Genomic DNA, 26494 nt, shown 5'->3' with positions numbered 1-26494 from the left:
TGTTAAGTGCTTCACATACATCAGAATTCTCAACTCCAACTGCCCATTAGAATCACTTGGGGGGAGCTTAAAAAAATGCGTATATAAGCCTATCCCATGACCTAGGGATTTTGATTTGTCTGGGATGGAGTCCCAGCATCAGGAGTTTTTACAAGCTGTCTTGTACAGGCAGGGTGGAGAGCCTTCGACATACAATCGTTAATCATCACCATGATATTACCCCACTGGTGAGATGAGAAAACTGAGGCTGGGAGAGCTGATGGGGTTGCTCAGGGTGTGGCAGGGCTAGGATCCAAACCCAGGGACACTGCCTGCACAGCTTCTGCACTCCACAGCCTTTCAGGCTGAAGGCCCGAAATGCCAGACCTCGCAATTTTGAGGGGCGTGGCTTCCTCTGTGGGGTCTCCAACAGTGCTGTTGAAGCCTGGTCCTAGCAGCCCAGGGATAGGGCCGGGCCCACCGTTTGCCGCAGCGTCACAGGGAGGCCAGGCTCTCGGGCCACCTGGAGGAAAGCCTCCTACTGCCCAGCTCCATGTCCCCAGGCTATTGCCTCCTGAGAGTTGGCAAGCGCCCAGCATGCATGGCTGGTTAGGGGGCTCCGTAACACCAATGCGCTCGCAGATGCCAAGTTAGGTGGTCCATCCGGCATGCCCATCTCAGCCCGCAAGCATGGGACTCGCCTCCCTGGTGAGCGGGCCTGGCATGCTGGCCCTCCTGGTGGGGTGGCAGGGAGCCGAGGCAGGCGGTCGGGGAGGACTCATGCCACGTACCTTGCCCGGCCAGGCCGGCGGCGCTCGCGGCAGGCGAGGCGGGGGCGGAGCTCTGCCTGCCAACTGAGGGGATACAGTCTCTCAGTGCACAGAGCCGCCGCAAAGCCACGGGGGCCGGTCAGCAGCGAGCATGCCCCAGCGCGGGGACCCGCGGGCCGCCCACCACAGCAGGGCCCGCGCGGGCGGCGTGGCCAAGCCAGCCGAGCCGGAGCCAAGGCGCTGGGGGCAGGCTGGGGAGCAGGTGCGGCCAGCCCTGCAGCAGTCTGGGGACTGGGAGGCCGGGGCTCAGGCGGGCAGAGGGAATGCCACGGCTCCACTCCGTGGGAACGGCTCAGCACGTGTCCTGTGACCACCTCGGATGAGGGGTTACAGGGAAGAGCCTGGCTTGGTGGGAGGCAGTGCCCTGTCTCAGGTAGCCCAGCCCTGGCTTAGGCCGTGAGGACACTGAGCCCCACTTTCCAGCCTTCCTCCCTAGGGGGTCTGCGTGAAGGCATTTTCAGAGAGCCCAGAGCAGAGGCAGCCCTTTCCTCTGGCCACATTCCAAACAGTGGAGAGACTGGCACTCGGGGCCCAGGAAGGGTCCATGGCCCGTGTGCAGCTCCATGTCCCCGGCTCCTTGGAGACAGGCTGCTTTCTCTCTTTCAGGCAGGGAGCTGGGAGAGGCAGCTTTTCTCAGCCTGTATTTCACAGTGTTCCAAGGGTAAATATGCCCAAGAAACAAGGCCCCAGAAAGAAAGCAAAGGCCACTGAAGCAATACGTTCTAGAAGCCCTGATTTCACCATGAGCCAACCTGCTAGAGTTCCAGGCTAAGCTGCACCTGTCTGGGGTCAACTCTGAAAACAGCCTAGCTTTTCCTAAAGAAACACACAGGTGGCCTCCTTCTTGATTATGTCTGTACACACCTCTTTCTGCAGAAGCTTCCGGAGATAGGCTCTGTCCTCACCTGTCCCAGAGTCAGGGCAAAAGAGGTCATCCTGGAGCACTTGCAGTTTTTTTTTTTTTTTTTGGCCTCCTCTGACCCAGAGCAAAGTGAACAGAAAGGCCAGATGAGGTCTGGGCAGCAAGGGCAGGAGGCTCTTTAGGGATTAGTGACGGTGCTTTGTTCTAACAGAGACCGATTTCCTGAAACCAGGACACCGATTTCCTGAAATGGATGGGAGAAGCTGATGCAGAGGACTGAGGCCACGGGATGGGGCACATGCTATTGATTTCCCAGTAGCCTGTCTTCACATTTCTTCCCCTGAGAGAGAACAGATCGCCATTCTAGGGTGAGCACAGAAATGCCCTTGAGCGTCCTAAAGAAAGGCTCTTAAACCAAGAAAGTAGAAGCTACAAGTAATTAGAAGACAAGCAGCACGATGCGGAACTTCAGCTCTACACCACTGGAGGCAGCAACTGTGTCCTCCTGCTCCCATTTGTGAGAGGTGAATCCAGGACCACAGACTTCCCCTCGTGGGCACCCACAGCACAAGAACAAGCCCCAAACCAGTCAAGGGGATGGCCTGAGGTGGGACACTCTCCCAGCTCTCTCTCCGGTCCTGACCCTCCAGGGCCCTGTGGCTCTCACTCGGGCCAGGGCTCTTGAGGCGCCACGTCCTCTCACCTGTGGCTTCCTCAGAGCCAGGGCTGTAGGTTACCCGGAACCAACACAGACGAGCCCATTGGGACTCAAGCTCAAGGGAGCAACCTCTGCCCAGAGCGGCTGCTATGCGAGCCTCCCACACAAACCCCTCTCCATGGCAGTGCAGAGGGAAACTGAGGGAGCAAATCCTGTTATAACAATGAGAGAAGGGTCTTGAACCAAAACAGTGGGTCTGGGGGTCAGGGGAAGGGAAGACCAGGGAAAAGGGCAAGCAGAGAAGAGAACTTCTGTCTTCAGTTAGTCCTGACATTAATCTTTTTCTCACACAAAAGCCACTATGCTTCCCAATTGAGGGCAAACAATGATGGGGGTGGGGGTGGGAGTGGGGGTGGGGGTGGAGTGGGGGCCGGGTGGGGAGGAGGTGGAGTGTCTTGCATCTTAAAAAGAAATGTCAAGTGTGATTTACAAATTACTGGTCCCAATTTTCTTAATTCCTCATGCAAATTTAAGAAAATGCCTTTCCTTCCATCCCGCTAGTCTATTTCTTCACTTTTACAGATAATATCACAGAGAATATTTTAAGCACAGTTGCTGAAAAAGGTTTAAACATCTGGAATAATTTCTATTAGTCATCTCTACTTGGACATAATGAAGTAGAGGATCATTCCAGTCTGCAAATTACTGGTGGTGACTGAGAAGATTCAATGCATCTTATCTCTGTTTTCCCAGCACATCCTCCAACACCCCAGAGATGGGCTAAAATCTTAGAGTGCTTCGAGTTCTTCAGAGAATTAAATAAGAGTCCCCAGGGACAAAGTAAATGGGAGGCCAGACAGGCTACTCCCTGGGAGGTTCTAGGGAACAGAGCTCATACATTTGAACCCAAGTAAAACCCCCCAGAATACCAGGTTATAGGGCCCAGCAGCAGCAGGATCCTCATCATCATGGTCAAGGTGTTGCCCGAGACACCCAGGGCTAGGATGGCAGTGTATGGCAACGCCCTGTTCTGACCCACTCACCTCAGTAGAATTAAAGTGCATGGCTGGGAAAACATACCTGAAAAGTTCCTGGAAACAAGCATGGTCGTGAGGATGGCACCCTGAGGAAAGAAGAGGGGTCCTATGAATCCAATCAGACTCTAGAAAAGTATAACCTGGCCTCAGGCAGAGGGCAGCTGCTGGACAGAGCCTGAGACATCAGGTCTTTTGCCCCCACCATGTGCAACTTTCATAGCTCAGCTCCAGCCAGGAGGAAAACTTCCTTCTGTGATGGGGCAGGGGGTATACCGGGCACTGGAAGTCCAGAGGGCAAGGCTCACCTTTAGTTTTCTCCGGGCATTGAACTTGCGCAAGCACTCCACAGTCTCCTGACGATGCATCATGGATGCCACCGTGGACCGTTGCTGAAAGCCAGACAGACAGGCCTATGAGTCCCCAGTCAGGGTCTCTGCCCCTCACCACAGTCTCAGCACTGACGGCCATGCGCTCAGCCACCCAGAGTTGCTCAGAGGATAAAATGAGGTCACAGATATGAAAATGCTTTTAGAATAAAAGCACTACCCAAAACTCAAGGTTACATAAGGACAAGAATCTGAACATGAAAACACCACGATATCTGAGGAGGGTGCCTTAGAGGGCACTGTCGTCCTCTTTGGGAAACGGAGGCTAAGGACTGAGAGCTCCTGCATGTTGTGACCCTCACACATGCACTCCTTCAGCAACTGTGCCAGGCTCGGAGGGGTGAGAACAGCCAGGGTTCCTGGGCTCCACAGAGAATATTCATTCCTTCCAAAGGACGTACCCCCACAAGGACCTCAATGAAGCTGTGATCTCCAGAAGCTAAGGATCTTTATCCTGAAACATCAATTCTTTTTATCACTTTGGAAGGGAATCCTTCTTTACTGTGTGACTGCTAACTTCCTTCCTCCTTAAGCAGGGGCCACTGGACAATGATATACATCTTGCTGACTCAGGGTGAGCAATATAAGAATCAGTTACTACATAGCATAGAACAGTGATGTCCTCAGAAGCTACTGAGATATACAGGATAGTGGAGGGTGGGGCCCACAAAATGATCTCCAGAACACAGTATTTCCCCAATTCTTAAGTTGCTCATGACCTCCCTTTGCTGTTGCTGTCTTGGCCAGCCTGCTAGAAAAATAAATCCTACCACATGCAGCCTGGTGCCCACAACCCCACGGGGCTACCCTGCAAATCTTCCCCCCATCCCAGGGCAACTTCCTTTCCTGGTTCCCAAAGCAACTCTCCCAACCTTCTCTCTTATTTCACCTCCTCCCCCAGGGTGTAAACCTCTCCACAAAGAGAAAGGAGAGCTTATCAAGAAAGAACCTCAACTTTAACACCCCCCCCCCCCAAAACTCACTTTCACCCACCTGCAACCTAATCCCGGGTCTCAGCAGCAGCAACCCTCATGTCCAGTGCTGACCCCTCCACCTGGGCTTGGGAGCCTCTCTCTTTTAGTTATCAAAACCTTTGCTTCCTCAGTCAGCTATTATTTTTCACCCCTTACTCCAGACTCTATTCTTCTCTGCAGTCTATACATTATAGTCAAGACTTTTCTTAAACAAAAATTTAAAAACTCCCTAACCCACCTGTCCTTTCTAAGTAGTACCACTTCTTTCTCCCTTCACCCCATTTGCTCTTCACCTCACTGGACACAGGTTACGTGGGTCTCTGTCGCTCCACTGCCTCTACCAGTCAAGTAATGAAACAACGCCCTCTGATCGGTCAGAACCAGTGGCTTCTTTCCTGTCTTTAGGACTCTCTGAAGCACCTGATTACAGATGCTCCCTTACTGAGACCTCCTGTTTCCGAGGGGCTCCCGCTCCTGCTTCTGCAACGGCAGTTCTCATCCTCAGTCCCCTTTTGCAGGCTCCTCTGACTCTGACATGACACGCTGGTGCGCAGTGGCCATCTCTTCTCTTATACAAGCCCCCAGTAAAAGTTTGGTTAGCAAAGATGGAAACCCATCCATTTATACAGCCTCAACTCCACCTGTACAGAAACGACTATGACCTACATTCCCAATTTTCAACTTTTCTAACCTCTAGAACCATATTTCTAACTACCCACTGAATGTTTCCAGCTGGAGGCCCTCAGACACCATACTCAGTATGTATGAAACTAAAGTCATTGTATTTTCTCACAAACTGGCTCCTCTGGGTTTCTTCTGGGTCAGTGAATGTTTTCAACTCAAAACCATCAGTTATCAACTCAAAACCTGGCAGTCCCCATAGAGCCCTCTCTCTCCCCAAATCCAACTGGTTACCAAATTCTTTTGATTCTGTCTCCCAAATATCTAAAAGTTGTCCTTTTTGTTCCATACCACCCCCTGTATCTTTACCCTTAGCTGAGATCTCACCTGGTCTTGCTTAGACAATTACAACAGCTTCTTGAGCTCTCTACCCCCCCCCCCCCGCCCTCTTTCCTTTTCAATTCCATTTTCTACACAGCTTCCACAGTGGTTTTTCTTAATTACAAATGGTTCCCCATGTTTTCAGAATAAAGTCTAAACTCCTTAGGCAGAAACTTGTGCAGGCTTCATTTTCTTGTAAACTAACATTCCTTAAACTCACTACAATTTCCCTGTGGCCTCTCACCCAGGCCCAAGAACCAGGACAGAGGTCACCTCCTCCATGCAGCCTCCAGCAATCCCACCCCCATCAGGTGCACCTAAGCACTCATTAGACTCTTTCATGTACTCGTCACATTGCAGAGTGGTTGTATGAGAGCTGAAGTCTGAATATGCACCTTAAATTTGTCAATTCACTTTGGGTTGTGCCGGCTGCTTTCTATCAACTACCTAGAGCCTGCAGAGGTCAACCTAAGCCCTCGTTCAAGATCAGAACTAAATCACACCTGACAAGTGAGTGGGAGAGAGACAGGCAAAGAGGTCAGTTAGCCCCATCTGCCTCCCTGGTGATATTTACTGACCCTGGGCCCCACCCAGTCCCCCCTCCTTCTCTGCTGAGTCCTTGCTCAGGACGCAGAATAATTACTCTCTGCTCGTAAAAAAACAAAAACAAAAACAAACAAAAAACCCCCAAACAAACAAAAACATTAAGGAGGATACTAAGGGCACACTGATCTCCTCCGCTCCTAGGTGAAGACACTTACGCAGACCCATGGATGCTTGAGAGCCTGGTCAGCTGTAATACGTTTTGCAGGGTTTATGGTCAGCATCTGGTTGATCAAGTTCTTGGCTTCAGGGGTCACCGTGTCCCACTCTGGTGATGGGAACTAAGGAGCAGAAAAAGGGAAAGGAGGGGTATGAAATTTGTGAGCCTCACACCCTGAAAGGTAGGTTCTGTCTCCATCCCAACTCCTATCAGCGGGATACTCTGTGCTACCTAAGGCTGCTTGGCAAAGCGTTCGAGAAGCCCTGGGGTATCCCAGCACCTGTGTCAGGAAGGGAAGGCAGAGCAATCATGGTTGGAATGCCAGAAAATGAGATCAGAGCAGGAAGGGGACTCCAACACCTTCTGGTTCTAGGAGGAAGCAGTGACTCAGCAATGTGCCCAGGGCCCCACCGCCGGGGAGGGAGCTGCCAGACCTCTCATCGCTGTGTGACACAGCGCCCCACACCTCCACGCCCAAGGGTGTCAGTGGGCTCCTTGATTTTACAGATACCAAAAAAGTGGCTTCCTGGGGCAGTGGGTGACTGGAATTGAGACCTGTCCCTGGGTTCTCAAAGCCCCCAAACCTCCTTGTATCCCAACCCTCCCCTTGGAAGAGCCCAAGAGGTGGGAACGGACGGGTGCTTACATCATAGGCTCCGGCCTTGATCTGCTGGTACAGCTTATGCTGATCCTCATCCCAGAAGGGGGGGTACCCCACAAGGAGAATGTACAGGATGACTCCTACGAGACAGAGCACAGGCCGCCAGGCTGTCACCGCCTGCGAGGACCAGGGAAAACCCACGCAGCGCTGAGGGCCACCCAGGAAGCCAAGGGCCACAGCACAGACAGAAGTGGATACCAGCCAGGGATGCTGTGCCACCAGCCCTTCCTGCTACGCCTCACTCCCTGTGACTCCAAGCCATGTCAGGGATTTCTTCAGGCACAACCCATCCTCTAAGGCGTGGGCAAACCCCTCTTCCAAAAGGATGTAACAGAAGAGAAAGTACTTGGGGAGGAGGGTGTGGCGGGAATGGCCATCCCAGGGGCACTAGAGCAAACACCGGGATTTCATATACACCAGACACCTGTGGGACCCGCAAAGACGAGCTAAGCCTCTTTCTCGCCATGGCTTGAAGTCAAGGGCCCTCAACGCCGAAAAGCTGAGACTGTGGAATGGGCTTACCGCAGGCCCAGATATCCACAGGTTTTCCATAGGGATCTTTCCTCAAGACCTCAGGGGACAAGTAACCTGGGGTGCCAGCAAAACCTGCAGCAGAAGAGAGGGCGGAGGCACACTGAACCCACTTTCTCTCTCATTAAATCCACATCAGCAACCTTCCCCGAGTCCCTTCTCGCTTCTGATGCCTTTGCTACATAAGCTCCCAGCACGTGGGTGGCAGGAGATGACAGGCTTGGCTTCTTGTAGTGCCTGGAATCTCAATCAGAGGGCAAGTCCATGTGCCTACCAGGAACTCCCAGTCCTCCCCAGAGGCAGCAGAGCACAGTGCTGACAACGGCTAGACTCACTGTGTTGAGTCACGTAGGGCAGAGGGGAGCTCTGCACCCTCCCTCTCCTCCGGTCTCTGAGGAGGCCAGGACCATTAAGGGTCTGGCTTCTAGTTCCGAAGGAGGAAGGCAGATCAGGAAGAAGAGGAAGGGCGGGGGCTGCATTCCAGGAAGACAGGGTCACTCTTACCAAACCAAGCCTGCTGTTCTCCCTGTACTTCTATGGCTAGGCCAAAATCAGCCAGCTTGACTGCAGCACCCTTGCATTTACTCGCCAGCAACAGGTTCTCAGGCTGCATGAGGGAAAGACAGAACCTTGTGAGGCACCCACCCCTAGGCCCAGAGGGAGCCGGGTGTGGGTGGGCCTCGTAGTACCACCAAGGGGCACCAGGTGGCGACAACACTTCACGAGCCGGAGGCAAAGGGGAAGCCTGAGCAGTACCTTCAGGTCCCTGTGGACGATGTCGTGCTGGTGGATGTGGTTAACACTCTCCAGAATCTGATGTATACAGTGGCTGCAAAAGCAGAAGAAAAACAAATGTCAGTGCAGGGTTAAACCACCTCCTTCACAACCACATGCTGTGGACTAAAGCACGTAACTCTGGATCACAGGTTCACAAAATCACTGAACAGTGAGCCAGAACCTCAGACTCTGGACATCATCTAGTTCAACCTATTTTACAGAAGAAGAAACTGAGTCCCAGGCAGATTAAGTGGTTTGTCCAGAGTCTCCCAATAGATAAGGGGAAAGGAGCAACTAGAACAGGGTCCACCAGGGTCCACCATGCCTCCTTAGACTATAAAGGCCCAACACAACCCAGTCTATTTCTAAGATATTAGAGACACCCCAGACCCCTGAGAAGGGGAACCCACTCAACCCCTCCTTGTCTTCTTTTCCCCTCTAGTAACTCTGTTCTAGGAGAAGCAGCTTGTGGTCGCAACTTAGGAAAGAGAGTCCAACTAAACCTGGGGTGGGTACACTCATGTCTACTTAAAACATTTATTGGGTGTCTACAAGCACTGTGCTTGGCACCACACAGGCTACAAAAATGAACAAGACCCAGTGCCTGACCTGAGGTTTGTCATCTAGGAGGGGAGATAAAACGAGTACACAGACACCTTTAAGAAACAATGTACTTAAGAGGGGTCCCAACAGAGTACCTAAGTGTATAGTGCGCCCTCAAACTATAAAGTAAATGTTATACTAGATGCAAAATACAGAAAAATGAGACAACAAAACTTGGATCATGGTAGCTTATAGGTTAAAAATGGTCTAGAGTGTTTTTGTTAATAAAGGCCCATAGGACCTGTCTGCCTCCCATTTACCTGCTTTTCACTTGTGAGAAAAGTTCAGCCTTGACTTCCATCCAAGGTTATGGTCCTGCCCCATCCCTAATGGTCCATCATTCAGCAAGACAAATGCTAACACCAAGACTTCCAAGGAATGAGCCTTCCTAGCACTGTGGGACCACATTACCCAACCAGCACATTGATCATCAATGCATCCTTTGGACTGATTTATGACCAAAAGGGGGCGACCCACTAAACCTGACAAACTCAGGGGAGGCCTGCATGGCAGTGGCCTTACAAACTCAGAGACGGAAAGTAACCACATAGGATGGTCTGAAATTAACTTTCTAACTAAAAGCAGCTCTTGGCAGGTAGTCATGTTCTAGGGCAGTATTTTTCCCCAACAAAGGTCAATCTTCACCTTAACTGTCTTTTTGCTTTGGAATATCAAAATAATCTCTCCCCTTCTCCCCTCACCCCCAAAATACAACTACTACACCAGAGCAGAAGCCACAAATTTCCTCATTGTTATTAGTATGTTAACTATACCCACAAATGTAAAAGAAGTATGTGTTTATTCAGTTTACTTTTTATCTAGTCCCACAGATCTCCCCTCTTTGGTTTTGGATTTCATATAACCCCTCACATCTTCCTCTTTGATTCTGATGTATAACAGAGGTGGTAAAACTGCCGTTTTCTGGAGCATTTTCACAATCCATAAGACTTCGCTTACAGGCAATTGTCGTCAGTTTGGCTCAAATAAGCTCATTAAAAAAATCTTTTAAAACAAACAAACAAACAAACAAACAACAAAATAGAATCCCTAAGGAGCATTTCTGATGATGATTTTGCATAGAAAAAGACAAACTAAGAGTCCCAATCATGCTGATTCCTGAATTAGACTGTCCAACTCCCAAACTATCCTGCCCCACTGCAGTCAAACTCGTGGCAGAGTGTTGACAGTCTAGGGCAGTGGTGAAAACTGGGGGAAATGCTGCCTCCCAAGGGACATTTGGCAATGCCTGCAGACATTTCTGGTTGCCACAACTGAGGAGTTAGGTGCTACTGGCATCTAGTGGATAGAGGCCAGAGATGCTTCTAAACCTCTACAATGCTCAAGAGAGGGTCTCACAACAAAAAATTATCTGGCCCTAAATGTTAGTACTGCTGAGGTTGAAGAACCCTGGCCTAGAGAATGGAGCCGCAGCCAGCAGGTACTACCAGGCATACAGAGCAGGCTTGCAGTGTCTGGGGGCACTGGGCTGGTGACCTGGACTTATTACTCCTTCCTTAAAATCTGACCGTGGGGTTTCCACAAGAGCCAAGGGGCTATGAGGCTCCTGGAGGCGCAGGCCTCCCTACAGGACACAGCCCAAGAGCAGGCCAAAGAGACTTTAAGACTGAACTGAAGAGGCGAGTCTCCACAGAAATGTATAATTAGAACAGAGCCCGGCTAGCAGGGAGAGCCTTCTGGCCAAAAATGGCAAAAGTGCGAAGTGTCCCAGCAGAGCCAGGCCAAGCCCACTGGTACAGTCATCCCCCCAGCTCTCCCTCCTCCCCGCCAGACTCCCTGAGCTATCACCACCTCCTCCCGCCCCACAGCCTGGTCCTCCCCTGCTGGCACTGGAATTCATCTCCCCACTTGAGAATTTCTCCTGAGGCTGAAGCATCTGAAGTTGATCAACAAACACTGGCCTCTCTGAGTTGAGAAATTTGTGAGGAAGCTGCGCTCCCCACTCTCCAGAGGCAGCTGGAGCAGCCACATATGCAGATAAGCTACAGGCAGGATGATCACAACCAGGTTGTATGGACATCACCCTCCGAGAAAACTCGGGCTGGGGGAGGAACCGAGGCGGGAAAGGCTGGCCAAGCAAGTGCCCAGAGCTGTGGCGGAGGAGGAAACTGCTGTGTCACATAAAGGAGCTGCCAGGGCTCCCACGGAGGGCTTGGGCTGAGAGGTGTGGCAGAGGAATGACTTCCAGCCTGAGGAGCCCGCATCAGGGCTGGTCATGGTGGTCAAGACACAACGTGGCCCGGCCGGGCGTGGCTCAGCAGTTGAGCATCGACCTAAGATGCAGGCGATCAGGGTTCGATTCCCGGTCAGGGCACATGCCCAGGTTGCGGACTCAATTCCCAGTCGGGGGCGTGCAGGAGGCAGCTGATCAATGACTCTCTCATCATTGATGTTTCTATCTCTCTCTCTCCCTCTCCTTTCCTCTCTCTGAAATCAATAAAGATATATATATATTTTTAAAAAAGACACAACGTGATGAAGGCCGACATCCCCAAAAAGGTTCCTGGCTGGATTATTAACCCTTTGGGACAAAAACCATGTTTCTCCATCTCTGGATCATCCCGAGAATGCCTTGTACACAGTAGAATTTGTCAAAGGAAAGGAAGGGGGTAGGGAGGGCCCTTGGGCATGCCTGCAAGTACACAGTAGTGCAAAGCAAAGGTATTTCTGGGGTGATGGCGTATGGAGACTTGTAAGAGCTTTGCAAAAAAATTTATTTGCAAGTGCTGAATTTTTAACTTTTTGTTTCACCCACAGAATGCAGCCTGAGTCCAGCTCTACAGAATCTTTGTCCAGACAAGAGAACTATTCAAACAGACACAATGCTTGGCCCCCTAAGATGACCAAGACTCACACTTGAACTACAGGGCCCTCATCTCACCTGGCATCAGCTTCACTGTAGTATTCTCTGGCCACAATGTCTTCAAACAGCTCTCCACCAGTAACACTGCAACCAACAAACAGAGAGGATCAGAGGAGGCAAGGCGGCCCGCCCCAGCATCCAGCAGGTAACAGGTGACACTGCAGAACAGCTTTTAAAGAAATGCTAACTCTATATTCATTTCATTCAAGAGCCCAGAACACACTCCATCCTTCAATGACACGGGGCTCCTCCCTGGGGTAACATGGGCCCGCCCCTCCTCCTGCATCTCTGTTTTTATGACCTTACAGATAGCTAATGCTCAGGCAAAGACGAATATACAGGGATCTAAGAGAAAATAACTGACCTACTTAGAAAGTCACAGACTTGAGATCAACATAAACACGAAGGTACAGTTGCCCCAAATGACCAGACCTACGACTGGAAGTTGCAGAATGAGACCCAACCCTGAACATACCAAAGAGGTATTTCCAGGAGGTGAAGAGCCACTTTTAAGATATTCAACCACAGCCGGAGTGGAGAGAGACCAATCAGAGCCAGCTTACAACTGATAGAAGCTACCTTCGAGTTCGCAGAATTTTTAAGGTCATGTAAAGAGCTGTGCTCTATTTCTCCACTAAGGACCACACACCGAGAGACAAGGAAAAGGCATCTGCACGAGGTGCGTGCTGAACAGAAACGCGCCAGCAATGCCGTTCTGGGGCTCAGACCCCGGGGCGGGAGGGGTGCCGCACGAGCCGTGATGTCCCCTCAGCAGCATGCTGGCTACCAGAGGAAGTTCAAAACCAAATTCTTCCCCTCGGGCAAAGGACAGGGGCCCTTGGCCGAGGCTGGAGGCCTAGCTCAGGCCTTCTTCCAAGCCTTCATTGTGAACTAGCTGAAGGAAAAGGCCCCACACCCTCAGAAAGTGGCACTTACAGGTCAAACACGAGGTAGTGAAACCCTTCTTCAGAAATACTGTCATGGAGGCGCACTGCAAGAGAGGAGATGGGACAGACATTAGCAGAGAGATTGGAAATCCTGACCCTCTCCTGCTCAGCAGCCACCCCCGCCCCTCTGCCGGCCTCGCTGGGCTCTCTCCTGAAGGAGCGGCCGTGAGAAGTGGCCGCGTGCCCAGCGCCCCCATCCCAGGCTACGCAGCCACGGCACAGAGGGACAACCAGACCCCAGGCTCGGCGCTCGGGTCGCCACCTCAGACTGCCTCAGACGTAGGCAAGAGAAGCTTCGTGGCTAAGGAGGCAGAGAAGGGCTGGAACCTTCCCAGAGGGGCTGGTCCCAGAGCAGGCGGTCCTGGGACATGACGAGTGACAGCGTAATGCACAGCGAGGAGCACCTAGTGACGCTTACCGCAGGGGACGGAGGATGACAAGATGGGCGAGCCGAGAGCTCTTTCAGAAGGGTCAATGGGAACAGAAGAATTAATGGGAGGGGAAGAAGTGGGAGAGGGAGAGCCCAGAGGAAGGCACGTGGAGCGAGGATGATGGCTGGCGAGCATGGGAGGCAACTGGCAAATTCAGGCAAAGACAACAATCACCGTTCTATTAACTGCCTACTGTGTGCCAGGCCTGTGTAAGCCTCTTGGCATACGTCCCTTGTTCTACAGGCATTTACTGAGTGCCTACTATGTGCCAGGCTCTGTGCTGGGCGGTTAGATTTAGGAAGGATGTAGTGCCTGCCTACGAGGAGTTTATTATTCCTGATGACCACCATGAGATGGGTGTTACCCCCTTTCTACAGATGAGGACTCAGGAGGTTCAGGGACAGATGGTATCTTGCTAAAGGCCAAAGACACGGTGGGTTAAAATTGTGAATCCAGCTCTATCTGTCTCCAAAGCCTGGTCTCCACCGCTGCTCCCTATAAGACACATGGAGTGGCCCACACACCCAGGTAACAAAATAATGGAGCCCGGGAGAGAGACCATTCACGAATATACCTACAACAGCACAGGCGGGTCTAGGAGGCCACCACATGAAGCCGCCCATGGCAACCCACCAACTGCGAGAGGCCGATGGGCAGAATCCCTTCCCACTCCCTGCCTCCAGAACTCTTGGGCAAAACACCAACCTAATGTCTTCTGAGGTCTGTTCGACAAGCTCCTGCCCTCAGAGCCACCTCTGGGTTAAATGCCAAGCTCTGAGCATCATTCTAATGCAAACATAGCTCACGCTTTGGCTGACAGTCTGGCTGTTCCTGTTCCTTCCCTCACCTGAACTCTCTTGATGGGAAACCTCGGTTCCAAAGGGCTCGCTCTATTTGACCTTCGCTCCAACCCTCGGCAGTCTCAGGAGACCTCAGAGAGCACTTCAGGAATGGCCTGACACCAAACCAACCAGTGAAGTTCTTGGAGACAAAAAAAATTAGTTTCTCTTCCTTGGCGTGGCCCAGGCTGCCAACTGCCCCAAATGACAGCTTCCATTTCCAGTGTCCGAGCGGTTCATCAGGGCTGAGGCGCTTCCCTACATCCCCTCCCCACCAAAGCAGGATCACCCAGAGCACAAAATGCAGGCACTAAGCCATCACGAGAGCGCTATGGTTCTCCTCGCTTGACAAATGAGGACTCAGGCCTGCCAGGGTTTGAACTAGGGCCTGAGGACTGTTTATACTTCTCACTGCCTACCTTATTTGATCTGATCTGGTTTCTCAACTCCAAATTCCACCTCAAACTCAGTATTTCTGTGATTTACCAGTGGGACCAAAGGTAGGTGGTACTTCTAAAATCACTCCTCCTCAAACCTTTCTCTCCTGTCCTCAGGCAAACAAGCTTCTGCTTCTCTAGGCCTGCAGATGACAGAAGGAAGGAGCTACAGCCAGACCTACAGCCAGACGCCTGCTTCCTTCCCACCCTGACTAACCCAGGCACGCTCACACACAGCCCCCAGAGCCCTTCCACTTCCTTCACTGTGCTTCTCTGGTCTAAGTCAGTGCTGCATGCTGAGTCCTGCTGCAGCTGCTGCTCCCTTGCTTTCAAAAGGACTTTCCATTTAATTAGAAATTTGCTATTAAAAAGCATTAAAGTGTGTAATACAAATAATCCCCTGGAAATCAGCTGTCCCAGAAGCTAAAAACCAGCTTTGTTAGGGAGGTGACTAACAGCAGCAGGATGGTGAGCTCACAGGACAGCAGGCACGGTGCTAACAACCACTCCTGGGGAGTCCAGCTGCCCACCCTGCCTCCCCCAGACCCTAACCCCACCCCCAGCACAGCACAGCAGGGCTAAGAACAGGACAGAAAGTGCAGGCACCCATGCCTATCCCCAGACAGGGAGTCACTGGCACCTGCCCTTCTCCAGGAACCACACACAGAGCCCAGGTGGGAGGAAGCGGGGCAAGAGAAGCAGCAAAGGAAGACCTACCCTTCCAGGTGACCCAGGCGAGGGAATGGCTGTGGTGTGGGACCCAGAGCAAGGTTCTACCGAGACAAGCAGGGACAGGTGTGGAAGGCCCATCTCTTTTGTGTTTTTTTCCCACTTATAAAGAAAATTAACAGGGAACTGAGAACAGGGGAGAAAACTGACTGCACCACTCTAAGTGCCTACCTAGTGGATTCTTAATAATAATGCTCTAAATTATAACTAACACTTGAACTGTTTCTATGTGCTAGGCACTGTGGCAAGTGCTTTACACATGCCATTTTACTCAACTCGCACATTAACTCTGTGGGACAGGTACTTCTATCACCCCCATCTAACAGGAGAGGAAACTGAGACTCCAAAGAAACTCACTCAAGGTCATACCAAGTGGCAGAACTGAGACCTGAAGCCAAAACAAACTGGCATAAGATCCCTGATATTGTAGAACTGCCTGTTAGGAAGTCACTTTCTCCATCCTCTTAGGCAAAGGAGCTCCAACCTGTCCCCACTAGCCCTGGCCATTCTGATTCACTCATCAACGTCCGTTCGGCACCTTCTCTGAAGCAGGCATGGCTGTACATGCCACGGATCCGGCTGTGAAGGCAAAAACCCGGCCCTCCGCCGCGGAGCTTCCAGGTGAACGGGGAAGATGGGCTTTCCACCGGCACATACGCAAATCTGTAACTAGCACTACTGTGCTGAGGGCTGTGAGGTGGGAGTAAAGGATGCTATGGACTTGTGCCATGAAATAATCCGACACCCAGCCCATACCCCAGTAAGGAGAGGGCAGGAAGGCCAAGGCGGCCAGGCAAGTCTATAGACAGGAAGATAGGAGAAAGGGATATACAGTGTTTATTACATTACAGTGTTTAGCCTAATTATTGTTCTTTACAAACTGTGGAAAGAAGGCCAAAAAAACACCCAAATACTTTTACTTGATGTTTTAGACCTTCAAGGACTGACAGAGCCACAACCCAATTATTGTGGCTATTCCCAATTCTTTAAAAACCACCCAATAATATGCCACATTTTAACTAACAAACCATGGTCAAAAAGCATTGAAAAAGTGTCACTGTTAATGTCTGCAGCAAAAGCACGGACGTTAGGAAGGAGGTCCTGTGGCAGGGGTTGGTGGGGGGCTGAGGGTGCCCCCCAGGAGTGGTGGGTAGGGATTCAGGAGCTGTTCACTCGTGATCTGATGTTCCCTACTTTTTCTTTGCAACTATCTTTGCTACACTTACTGGTAGTTGAATGGGCCCTGGGCGCAAGGCGGTCTGGCTTGAATACCTTCTGCACTGAGGTGGGGCTGGGGGTCTAGCACGGATCACTTCTGGCAGTTGGAATCTGTTTTTATCTCCCTTTATTTCCTAGGCCTCCTCCGCTTGCTGAATCCTCACCGCAACTCCACAAAAAGGCACAAGTGACAGAACAAAGGCACAGGCAGGCGAAATGATGTGCCGAAAAGTCGCAGCTACTGACCGGCAAATCCCCTATTCAAACCTGGACTTGAGCCCAAAGCCACAGGCCTTTGCTTCTCTTAGTATATGGTCCACAGACCAGCATCGTGAGCATCACCTGGAGACACGAGGAAGCTCAGGTCCGCCCCAGACCTGCTGAATCAGATCCAGATTTTAACATGATCCGCAGGTGATCCATAAGCACATAAAAGTTCGAGAAGTGCTGCTCTAAACCACAGGGCTAGACTGTGACCGAAACCGCTGGGGCGGCTCAGCATGAAGGAAGTCGGAGTCTAGTCATCAGAGGAATTTAGAGCAGGGAGCAAGCAGGTCACAGGCAGAGCACAAACACTCCATTCCAACTTTAGACGCTCAGCACTCCTGCTGTCTCCTCCTCTCAACGCCACACCTTTGGCCACTCTCCTAGGGCTGTTCGGTTTCGCAGCACACCTCATAACCAATAGGCGTCTTAAAAAAAAATCCGTAGACTTTATTTTTTAGAGCAATTTGGGTTCACAGCAAAACTGAGCAGACAGTACACAGAGCTCCCACATATCCTCTGTCCCCACATATGCACAGCCTCCCCCACTATCCACAGCCCCCACCGGAGTGGTACAATTGTTATAGTTGATGAACCTACACTGACACGTCCTTATCACCCACAGTCCATAATTTACATTAGGGTTCACTCTTCTAACAGGCTTTTAACTCCTAGGACAGAATATCTGTTAGGGAATAAAGCTGGGGGTGCCTGGCTCCTTGCACCAAATACCCTTCTGAGTCTGACAGCATCCAGAATTTGACCATAAGCTCTTTGCTCTCAGCTTCCTCAACTCTGCACCACTCTCCGCTGATCCACTTGTATCCCTGTGGGATGGAGTTAAAGAGGCTGGAGCCAAAAGGGCCACAGCTCTGAAGGATGGAGCAGTGGAGAGATGAGAGGAATAGTGAATCAGGGGGACAAAACTGCCTTCTCTCCTGCCACAAGCCAGGTCAGGATCCATGGCAACCCCCAGCCTCCTGGGCCCATAGCTCTGCCACATCTCCAGGAGCCCTGGTTCCCACCGGAAGCCAGACAGCCTGGCCAGCCAGCTCTCCCAGGACACAGTCCTGGCTCACCCTTTCCTCTCCCTGCCCTTGACCCCAGAACAGGGCCTCAGACCAACATCCCTCAGGATCTGTGAGCACTCATGAAATAGAAGCACAGTTCTAGGCAATCAGATGCTAACACAGTGAGTATCACTTGCCTGGCCTTTCCTGGATCTTGCTGTCTCCCTACCAGAGCAGATGGCTAGGTCTCTCAGTCTCCTTAATTCTGAGTTGGGGGCAGGTGGTACACACAAAAAAAGGCCACCAAACCAAGTAAAGTCAAAAGGTCAAAAAGTATATATTTAATTTTTAAAACTATGTATTTGAAAAAGGTTAGAACTTTTTGCAGCTAGAATCCCTTCTTCTGTCTTCCTGGTTGTGTCTCGGTTACCTCCATCCTGCCCTGACCCTTCTGTGGTCAGCCACGCCTGCACGGCAGGTGATGCGCACCTGGCTCCGTCTCCTGCCTCAGCTCCCCCTCCCCCGTTCTTCCTCCATGAGGATAGCTTGTCACTGTTCTACGAATTGGTCACAAGGAGCATAAGGAAAGGAAGTTGCTGTCCTCAGACCCTGAGACCCGGAACTAGAACACCAAAATGCTTCTGTGCTTGTGGATGGCTTTCAGTTACCCATGTTTTCTCTTCCTGAGATAGGGGGCAGTAGCGAGGACGGTGGCCAATGGACTAAGGGGCCGCCACTGCCCAGCCCCAGCTGAGTCTGGCCATGCACAGAGGTGGGCTCAGCAGAACCAAGCCTTCTGATTTGAAAGACTAGGAAACAGAATTTTTTCAAAATGTGAAATCTCTTTTTTTTAAAAATCTTCACCCAAGGATATTTTTTCCATTGATTTTTAGAGAGAATGGAAGGGAGGCAGGGAGAGGGAGAGAGAGAAAGACCAAGAAACATTGATGTGAGAGAGTCGTAATGATTCGTTGGTTGCCTCCTGCACACACCCCGACCAGGGCCGGGGAACAAACCAGCAACCCAGGTATGTGCCGTTGACCAGAAATCGAACTCACGACCCTTAGGTTCACAGGCCGACGCTCTAACCACTGACCCACGCTGGTCGGGGCAAAAACATAAAATCTCATTTTTAAATAATGACTGGCAAATAATAAAAATATTTTTAGACCACTGAGCCAGCCAAACAAAACACGCCTGAATTTGTGACTGCTGTTCTAGGTGTTTCTCTGCGTCGCGTCTCTCCTATGTAAGGCCATGCTGGCCTCCACCGCGCTGTTTTCAGGTGTGAGTCTAACTTCAAGAGATCACCCAGGAGCCCCACGGATTCCAAGCCCAGGACCTGTCGGCTGAGAGGTGTTGGCTCTGTGGAAAACACTGCACCAGGCAGAGTGGAGCACTGGCTATGCCAATCTGCTTCGGGTGTAATCCAAGCTGCTGATTGTGATCTATAAAGCCCTGCATGGCTGGGGTTCTGGTTACCTCAGAGCTGCTCCTCTCCCCTTGGGCTGGAGTGTGACCTCGGCTCTCTCACGTAATAGCTCACGTGAAGCATTCTAGCCCCAGATCTGGGAAGCCAGAGGCTGAGTAGCTCTGGAGGAAGCGCCAAGCTTCAGCAAGTTGCCTCACAGGCCTGGCCACCAGCAGAGTAGAGTGGGTGGCCTCTGGGGCACTGTGGGGGCCCTGATATTTAGGCCATGCCTGAGGAACACGGAACACATGTTGTTTTTTGTGATGACTCGGGGCTTTTAGGGAGAACCTAGGAGATGCTCCCTGCTCTGCCTCAAGTCAAGACTGGGGTTTCTGCTCAGACACTGCAGCCAGCCCAGTTTCTGCCCTCCCTGCAGAAGCGCCAAATCAGGGCCAACGCTCTTGGCAAAGACTATTTCAGCTGAACAATGTAAAACTGAGCCAGAGTGGGTTGTGGCAGGCAAAGCTCCTCAGGCTTTAGAACAACCAACAATGTGCTCTTGTCCCCCAAGTCAGGGTGGGAGCAGGGAGAAATCCTCTTCATTTTTTCTTCTTCCCCATCCAAGTGGCTCCTGCCATCCCTTCTCCAGAGAAGCCAGGCGGGTGGGCAGCTTGCTTCCCTGGCTCTGGAGAATACAAACAGGAGCACCATGGAAACCCCCAGAGTGTGCACGACACTGCAACAGGGACAAACTCTTTCAGGTCCAGAAACAAAATCCGGACCCTTTTATGACAGCAGTGGATGGGGCCTGGTGAGGGACACTAGTAGGCTACTAGCCCAGAGCCTCACATGCTGAGGACCTTGGACCTCAGCCCAAAGACAGAAGGAGTAGGGAAGAAAGGGAGTGTGGAACCTGTTCCGATACCTCACATCCCATCCCTGAGATGGCACTGTGGGCATGAAGACGCCCAGTCTTAAAGCTAGGATGCCTCAGAATTCTGAGCAAGACGCAGCTGCTTTCCCGCTCAGGAAAAGTAAGACACCAGGCAAAGGCCCAGGGTCAGAAGTAGTTTCATATACAAAAGCAGCGGATCTCTGTTCTCCACCCCCTCCTGCAAAACGCAAGAAATACCCATATGCAAGAGAACTTACCAATATTTGGGTGTTTCAAAAGTCGGCATATCCGGGCCTCACGTTCTAATTTCTGGTGATCTAAAAGCAGAGGAGAAAAACCAAAAGCCATCAACCACACTTTCCATTGGTGGCCGGCCACCTGGCTATTCATACCACTTCAATACTTAGGCGCCAACTGTGCACTTTTTACAATTTGCTGAATTAATGCAGCAAGTCACACCAATCCTGGAGACAGGTATTATAACCACCTTTTCCAGATGAGGAAATGCCTTAGGAAAGCAGCGCAAGCTAGTGAGTGGCAGGGCCAGGATTTGAATCCAGGTCTTCAACTAAACTCTAGTACTCTTTCCACTATTGCCGGGATTTCATTGGGCCAGGGTGTCCAAAATCTCTTTCTTGTTAGAAATACTAGTAATAGTTAAGTTTTACTGAGCACCTACTATATGACCAGGCACTGCGCTAGGAGTTTTGCATATGTTCTCTATTTTAGTATTCATAGCAACCCTAAAACATAATGATGCTGACAACAAAGATGATGATCTGAGAAAATAATGAGCACATTTATTGAGAGCTTACTTCTACACCAGGCAGATACATCTTTTTTTTTTCTTCAATCCTCACCTGAGGATGTTTTTATTGATTTTTTTTTACAGAGAGGGGAAAGGAGGGAGAGAAAGAGAGAGAAACATCGATGTGAGAAACATCAATTGGTTGCCTTCCACACATACCCCAACTGGGGACTAAACCCACAACCCAGGCACGTGTCCTGACCAGGAATCGAACCTGCAACCTTTTGATGCACAGGATGACACTCCAACTGAGCCACACTGGCCAGGACTAGCAGATACATCTTTTAATTTATCCTCATAACAACTCTGATGAGGTTGGTACTATCAAGATGCCCATTTTACAGAAATCCTGTTCTCCCCAGGATCCTCTTGGCCACCCACTGCTGGGGCACTCAGGCTCTGGGGTTATTCTACTTTGGTGTAATGACTAGAATCCAAGAGTTCCCAGATGCAAGCAAGCTGCATTGGTCAAATCCTTCCACAGGAAGGCAGAGCTCCAGGAAGTACAAGGAGAGGATACTGCTACTTAAAGCAAGGTGGCCTAGAAGCCCTCCCCATTCTACTTCCCCAGCTCTACTTGCTGGAATCCTACCTAAAGTAACCTCCATCACAACGTTTTCCCTATTCCTATTTTAAAAATACACACACACACACACACACACACACGTATGTACATATATCTTGTTGTTGATTTTAGAGAGAGAGGGAGAGAGAAACATCAATGTGAGAGCAACACACTGACTGGCTGCCTCCTGCATGCCCCCTACTGGGGATTGAGCCCAAAACCCGAGCATGTGCCCTGACGGAGAATCAAACCCACAACCCTTTGGTCCATGGGCTGACACTCTAACCACTGAACCACACTGGCCAGGGCCCCTGTTCCTCTTGGTAGACATCACTTTCCCCCCTAGGACCACCCCCTATCTCCCACTGAACCTGTTATAATTCTCACATCATACATCAGTTATCTTTCAGTTACAAGCTCTTTGAAGGGTGGGATCTTTCCTTTTTTTAAATTTATTGATTTGAGAGAGAGAGAAAAAAGAGAACGAGAGAAACATGGACCTGTTGTTCCACTTATCTATGCATTCATTGGCTGCTTCCTGTATGTGCCCTGACCGGGGATTGAACCCACAACCTTGGTGTATTGGGACAACACTCAACCAACTAAGCTACCCAGCCAGGGCAAAGGGTGGGGACTCTTCTGAGTGGTGCTTTCTAGAGTTCCTACCATAACAGGGGCTTAATAAGTATTTATCAATAACATCAATAACAGTAGTAATAGCTATTATTTATTAAGCATTTGCTATATGCCCGGCAGAGGCATGGGTTATCATATTTTATCCTCACAGAAATCCTATGAAGTAGGGGATGTGATTAGCTCCATTACATTACAAACGAGGAAACTGAGGCTTAAACAGCTAAAGTAACTGCCCAAGGTCACACAGGCAGTGGATGCAGGGAGTCTGGGCCTAGAACCCTCTTTCTCCATCTCTGTACTATGAAAACAGGATAAGGAAAAGTGAGAGCATCAAGGGAAGACTCCAGGTTTGGAGGACACAGTCCAGGTCACCTCAACATCTCCAGGCCTAGGCAGATAGATGCCTTCACATCACGCTTGTCAAGCAATTCCTTCCTCCAGTGCCAGGGGCTTCTGCCCACCTCACTTCTACCTAAACGGCAAGGAGCCTCTGCTAAGCCTCCCATGACACTCACAACCCTCCTACTGGGTAAGTGCTACAGTGACGAAGCTGAGGCTGAGGCCCAGAGAAGTTAAATAACTTGCCTGAGGACCTACAGCAGGAAGGGGATAGAACTGGGATTCAAACTCAGGCCTGTCTGGGATAATGTATTCTGAGATAAGGTAGGGATTACAGACTAGAAGGAATTCATATTTATTGTTTCATCAACCACCCCTGGCCTTGTGCAAAATGTTCCCTCTAACGACAGCTCTGCTTTGTGGAAGGAGGAGGTAGGGACAGGCAGAGATTAGTTCCTGCTGCCCAGCTAATCCATCCCAGCTGCCCAAAGATCTGGGTCAGGCCTTCCTTCCCACCCTCGGGTTTGGTATGTCCACTGATCAGGATGTAGCCAGGAGAACTCCAGGTAATCCCACGCTCCCGATCCTTCATTCCTGGGGACCTTCAGAAGATAGGTAGTTGAGAAAGCAGCCATAGCCCTGCCTGGTGCAAGGGAGCTCTCTCCTTCCAGATCTGGCCGGGAAGATGTCAGGGCTAACCCACCTTCCTCCTGCCCCTGGACCTGGGGTTGGAGGTACCAAGCTAACCAGCCCCAAAGCTGCAGACCCAGCAGCCCTCTTTCTGACTACTCACTTCATCACCCTCCAACCCCCAACCCTCAGGCTTGGTTGCCTGGGCAGGTGCAGAACAGCATCTTACTATGCGGAGGTAGCAGCTGAGGGGAAGGCCCAGAAGATTAATGTTTATCTCCTCCCTTAAGTCTCTTACTGGCTAATGGTTACAGTCTACAACAGCAACAGCACTAAAAATAAGGGTGCTCTAGCTTTATCAGTGACTCAAAGCGGGAAGAGGAGAGACGTAGATTCATGCTCCCAGCTCCTCGAAGGAGTTGCCCAGAGTCTAGAGGGTCCATGCTAGTTTGACCCGAACTCCAAGGAGCCAAGCCCCACATTCTGGGCGCAGCTTGTATCTTCTCTAAACCCCGGGCTGTGCCTTGGTCTAGCTCTGATCCTTAGCCATGCAGTTCCGCCAGTAACATACCCATTTTGGAGTCAAACAGCCCTGGATTGAGTCCTAGTGCTGCCATGTCAGGAGATTTATTAAACCCATCTGAGCCTTGCCCGACTGGGCGTGGCTCAGCGGTTGAGCGTCAACCTAGGATCCAGGACATTGTGGTTAGATTCCCGGTCAGGGCACATGACAGGGTTGTGGGCTCCATCCCCAGTCGGGAGCATGCAGGAGGCAGCCAATCAATGAAGACTCTCTCATCATTGATGTTTCTATCTGTCTCTCTCCCTCTCCCTTCCTCTCTCTGAATCAATAAAGATATATTTTAAAAACACACACATCTGTGCCTCAGTCATTCATTCAAAACATATTTACTCAGGCTTGCTATGTGACAGACACTGTTCTAGATGTTGGGGATACAGCAGTGAACAAAACAGACAAAAATCCCTGCCCTCATGGAGCTGATACTCTAGTGTGGCTGGGGTGGTGGGACAGCCAATAAGAACTGGATGGCATGGTCAATGTTGTGGCACGTGCTATGTGGAAAAATAAAACAGGGAAGGGAGAGAATGTATGGGGTAGTCAGCAAGGAGGTGACATTTGATTAGGACCCAAAGGAGGTGAGACAGTGAGCCAGGCACATTGTTTTGGGAAAAGTGTCCTCATTTCTAAAATGGGGGCAACAATATCTGTGAACTAAATGAGGTAACTGAGTAAGTGCTCAGTATGGTGCTGGGCACACATGGAGAGCCCCCTTTCCAAGGGCCCAGTGATATGAGAGGCAAGGCCTCCCAGACCGGGCTTTGTAGCTGCGGGTATTACCAGAGATTCTGGGAGAGTTGGGCTTACCAGGCCTGGACAGGCACAGGGTACACAACACAACACACCAACTGAGCCCTCCGGCCTGGCTCCACCAGCCTTGCTGGGGCAGGGGTGTTTCTCCACCCCTCCTGTCTATAGCCTACAGGTAAAGGTTAGCAACAGGGGCTCTCAGGGAGACAGCATAGCCCAGGAAGTGCTGCTGCCTGCGGGATCCCTCCTCTTCCTTGGCCCCGGCCTTGCTGGCTGTGGCGTCCTGCCATCCAGCTCTGCTCAATGGGCCGCGGTTTCTGCCTGCCACACTCTCTCCTGTCTTCTTCCGCCACGCACAGCCAGCCAGCACCCCAGCCTCTCCAGCTGTCGTCTCCTGTCCCTTTTCCACACACTTTCTGTCCTGTACTCCCCTCCACGACTGGTCCATGTCTGGGAAAAGGCAGGGCTCCACCCCAACAGCAGCAGGATTCAGGAACAAGTACGGTTTATAGAGCATCTTTCCCAATTACAAGGGCTGTCCCAGCTTAAACACAGCATCCCCAATCCCAAAAGGGATGAGGCCACTGAACTGTCCTGGTCCACAGTGGCAGGCCCAGGGACTGGCTGCCCAACCCAGGAGATACCACACCAGCTGCTCTCGTCACAAAAGCGGCCTTCTTCCCTGAGACACACCTCCTTCCAGTGACCACCGAGCTCCCTGTTCCGAGGGGACAGCGTCGACCTTCCGTGGCTGACCTTCCTGCCCACCTTTCCACGAGGCTTGTCCCCGCCCAGCCCCCCTTCCTGTTTGACAACAGCCACTTCCCGCTTTTGCACAGGGCCACTTCCTGCCTGCCTGTGTGCTACTGCCATGGAGACCCACCCCTGCCGGCCTTCAGCTCAGTCCCAACCACAGCCCTCTGCAAGGTTTTCCCCCTCGAGAGCAGAGGTGGCAACAGGAGCAGAAAGCAGAAGCAGCCGTTCTCAGGGACCAGCGTCAGGCCCTGCTCAGCAGCCCACCCAGGGCAGAGCCGCCCCGAAACAAAAGGCTCCCTGGAGGCCCTGCTCTCCTGCTTTCAGCCCAAGCACTTCAAGACGTGGTCCAGGGCTCTACAAAGGACAGGTACCCTTCACAAAAAGGGCAGCAAGGAGTGATCAGTGTGCCAAGGGAGGCAGAAAAGCGAAAGCAGACAGTGAGGAAACAGCATGTGGCAAAGGGGAGCGCAGAGCCCTTGAACCATCTCTCCCCTAGGACCCCGGGAGAGAAGCCGACTCCACGTGCACTCTCCTTCCCCCAGAGGATCCGGGCTGGGGAGGGCTGGCCACTGTTCCTCCAGCCCTGCGGGGATGTGCCCGCTGATTTGGTGACAATTTCTCTAAAACCACAAATGCTAGCACTAGCTTCAAAAAGATTCTGCTGCCACCTAAACATACAACCTCCTATAAGTAAATGGACACAGAGCCCTAACTCTGGCTATGAGGACCCTCCTCAACCCAATCTCAATGACCCCCTTGACTTTTCAGAGTATTTCAAAGGTTTGTGCCTGTGGCCCTAACATGACTGTGAGAAGCTTTCTAAAGCCCCATCAATTTCAGATGCTCAATGCAGGGGGAGGGGAAAGGGTCATCTCCCCTCCTTGCTAAGCAGGAGAGGCCCCTTCTAGCCCCCTAAGGCATTACTCTGAGTAGAAACAAGAGCATTGTAGAGGTCTGGTGTCATAATCCATGTTCTCCAGCTACTTATAAACAGCCCCTGGCTGTGGGCACTGACCAGCGGGAATCCCAAACCACAATCCCATTGACCTCACCCTGACACTGCGATGCCACACCCCTTCCTCTTTGAATCTTACTATAAAGGTGCAAAGAGTCTCCAATTAAAAGCAAAGTCCATCTACCCTGTACGAGCAGGGGGCATGGCTTCTATTTCCTTCACACCCACACAACCGGGAACTAGCTGAGGGCTGTGAATACAGGAGGACAGGGCCTGACATGTGCCACGTGAACACCACGTGAACACCAAGAATCTGTCCTTTAAACTGGTATCCGCCCCTTCTCTTCAGT

General features: G+C 51.2%; 1 protein-coding gene across 12 annotated transcripts in view; it reads right to left on the bottom strand.

Annotated features, from left to right (window-relative positions):
* Nucleotides 1-26494, bottom strand: part of CAMK2G (calcium/calmodulin dependent protein kinase II gamma) — a 55440-nt gene that overhangs the window by 21437 nt on the left and 7509 nt on the right. For 7 of the 12 annotated variants that reach the window (XM_087824317.1, XM_087824319.1, XM_087824322.1 and 4 more), the window contains exons 3-12: nt 20383-20442; nt 12881-12935; nt 11963-12028; nt 8440-8512; nt 8188-8290; nt 7675-7758; nt 7138-7232; nt 6490-6612; nt 3672-3755; nt 3410-3452 (exon numbers count right to left, since the gene is read on the bottom strand). In XM_087824317.1, the coding sequence (XP_087680443.1) occupies nt 3410-3452; nt 3672-3755; nt 6490-6612; nt 7138-7232; nt 7675-7758; nt 8188-8290; nt 8440-8512; nt 11963-12028; nt 12881-12935; nt 20383-20442 (786 nt within the window). Of the gene's footprint in view, nt 1-770; nt 834-3409; nt 3453-3671; nt 3756-6489; nt 6613-7137; nt 7233-7674; nt 7759-8187; nt 8291-8439; nt 8513-11962; nt 12029-12880; nt 12936-20382; nt 20443-26494 lie in introns of all 12 variants that reach the window. The other 5 variants (XM_087824326.1, XM_087824316.1, XM_087824318.1 and 2 more) reach the window with 1 other exon arrangement.

This window comes from Miniopterus natalensis, chromosome 14 (genome assembly GCF_054644295.1).
Source record: "Miniopterus natalensis isolate mMinNat1 chromosome 14, mMinNat1.hap1, whole genome shotgun sequence".
Taxonomy (NCBI): domain Eukaryota; kingdom Metazoa; phylum Chordata; class Mammalia; order Chiroptera; family Miniopteridae; genus Miniopterus; species Miniopterus natalensis.
Note: the sequence above shows the minus strand (reverse complement) of the source record. Positions and strands in the feature narration are given on the sequence as shown.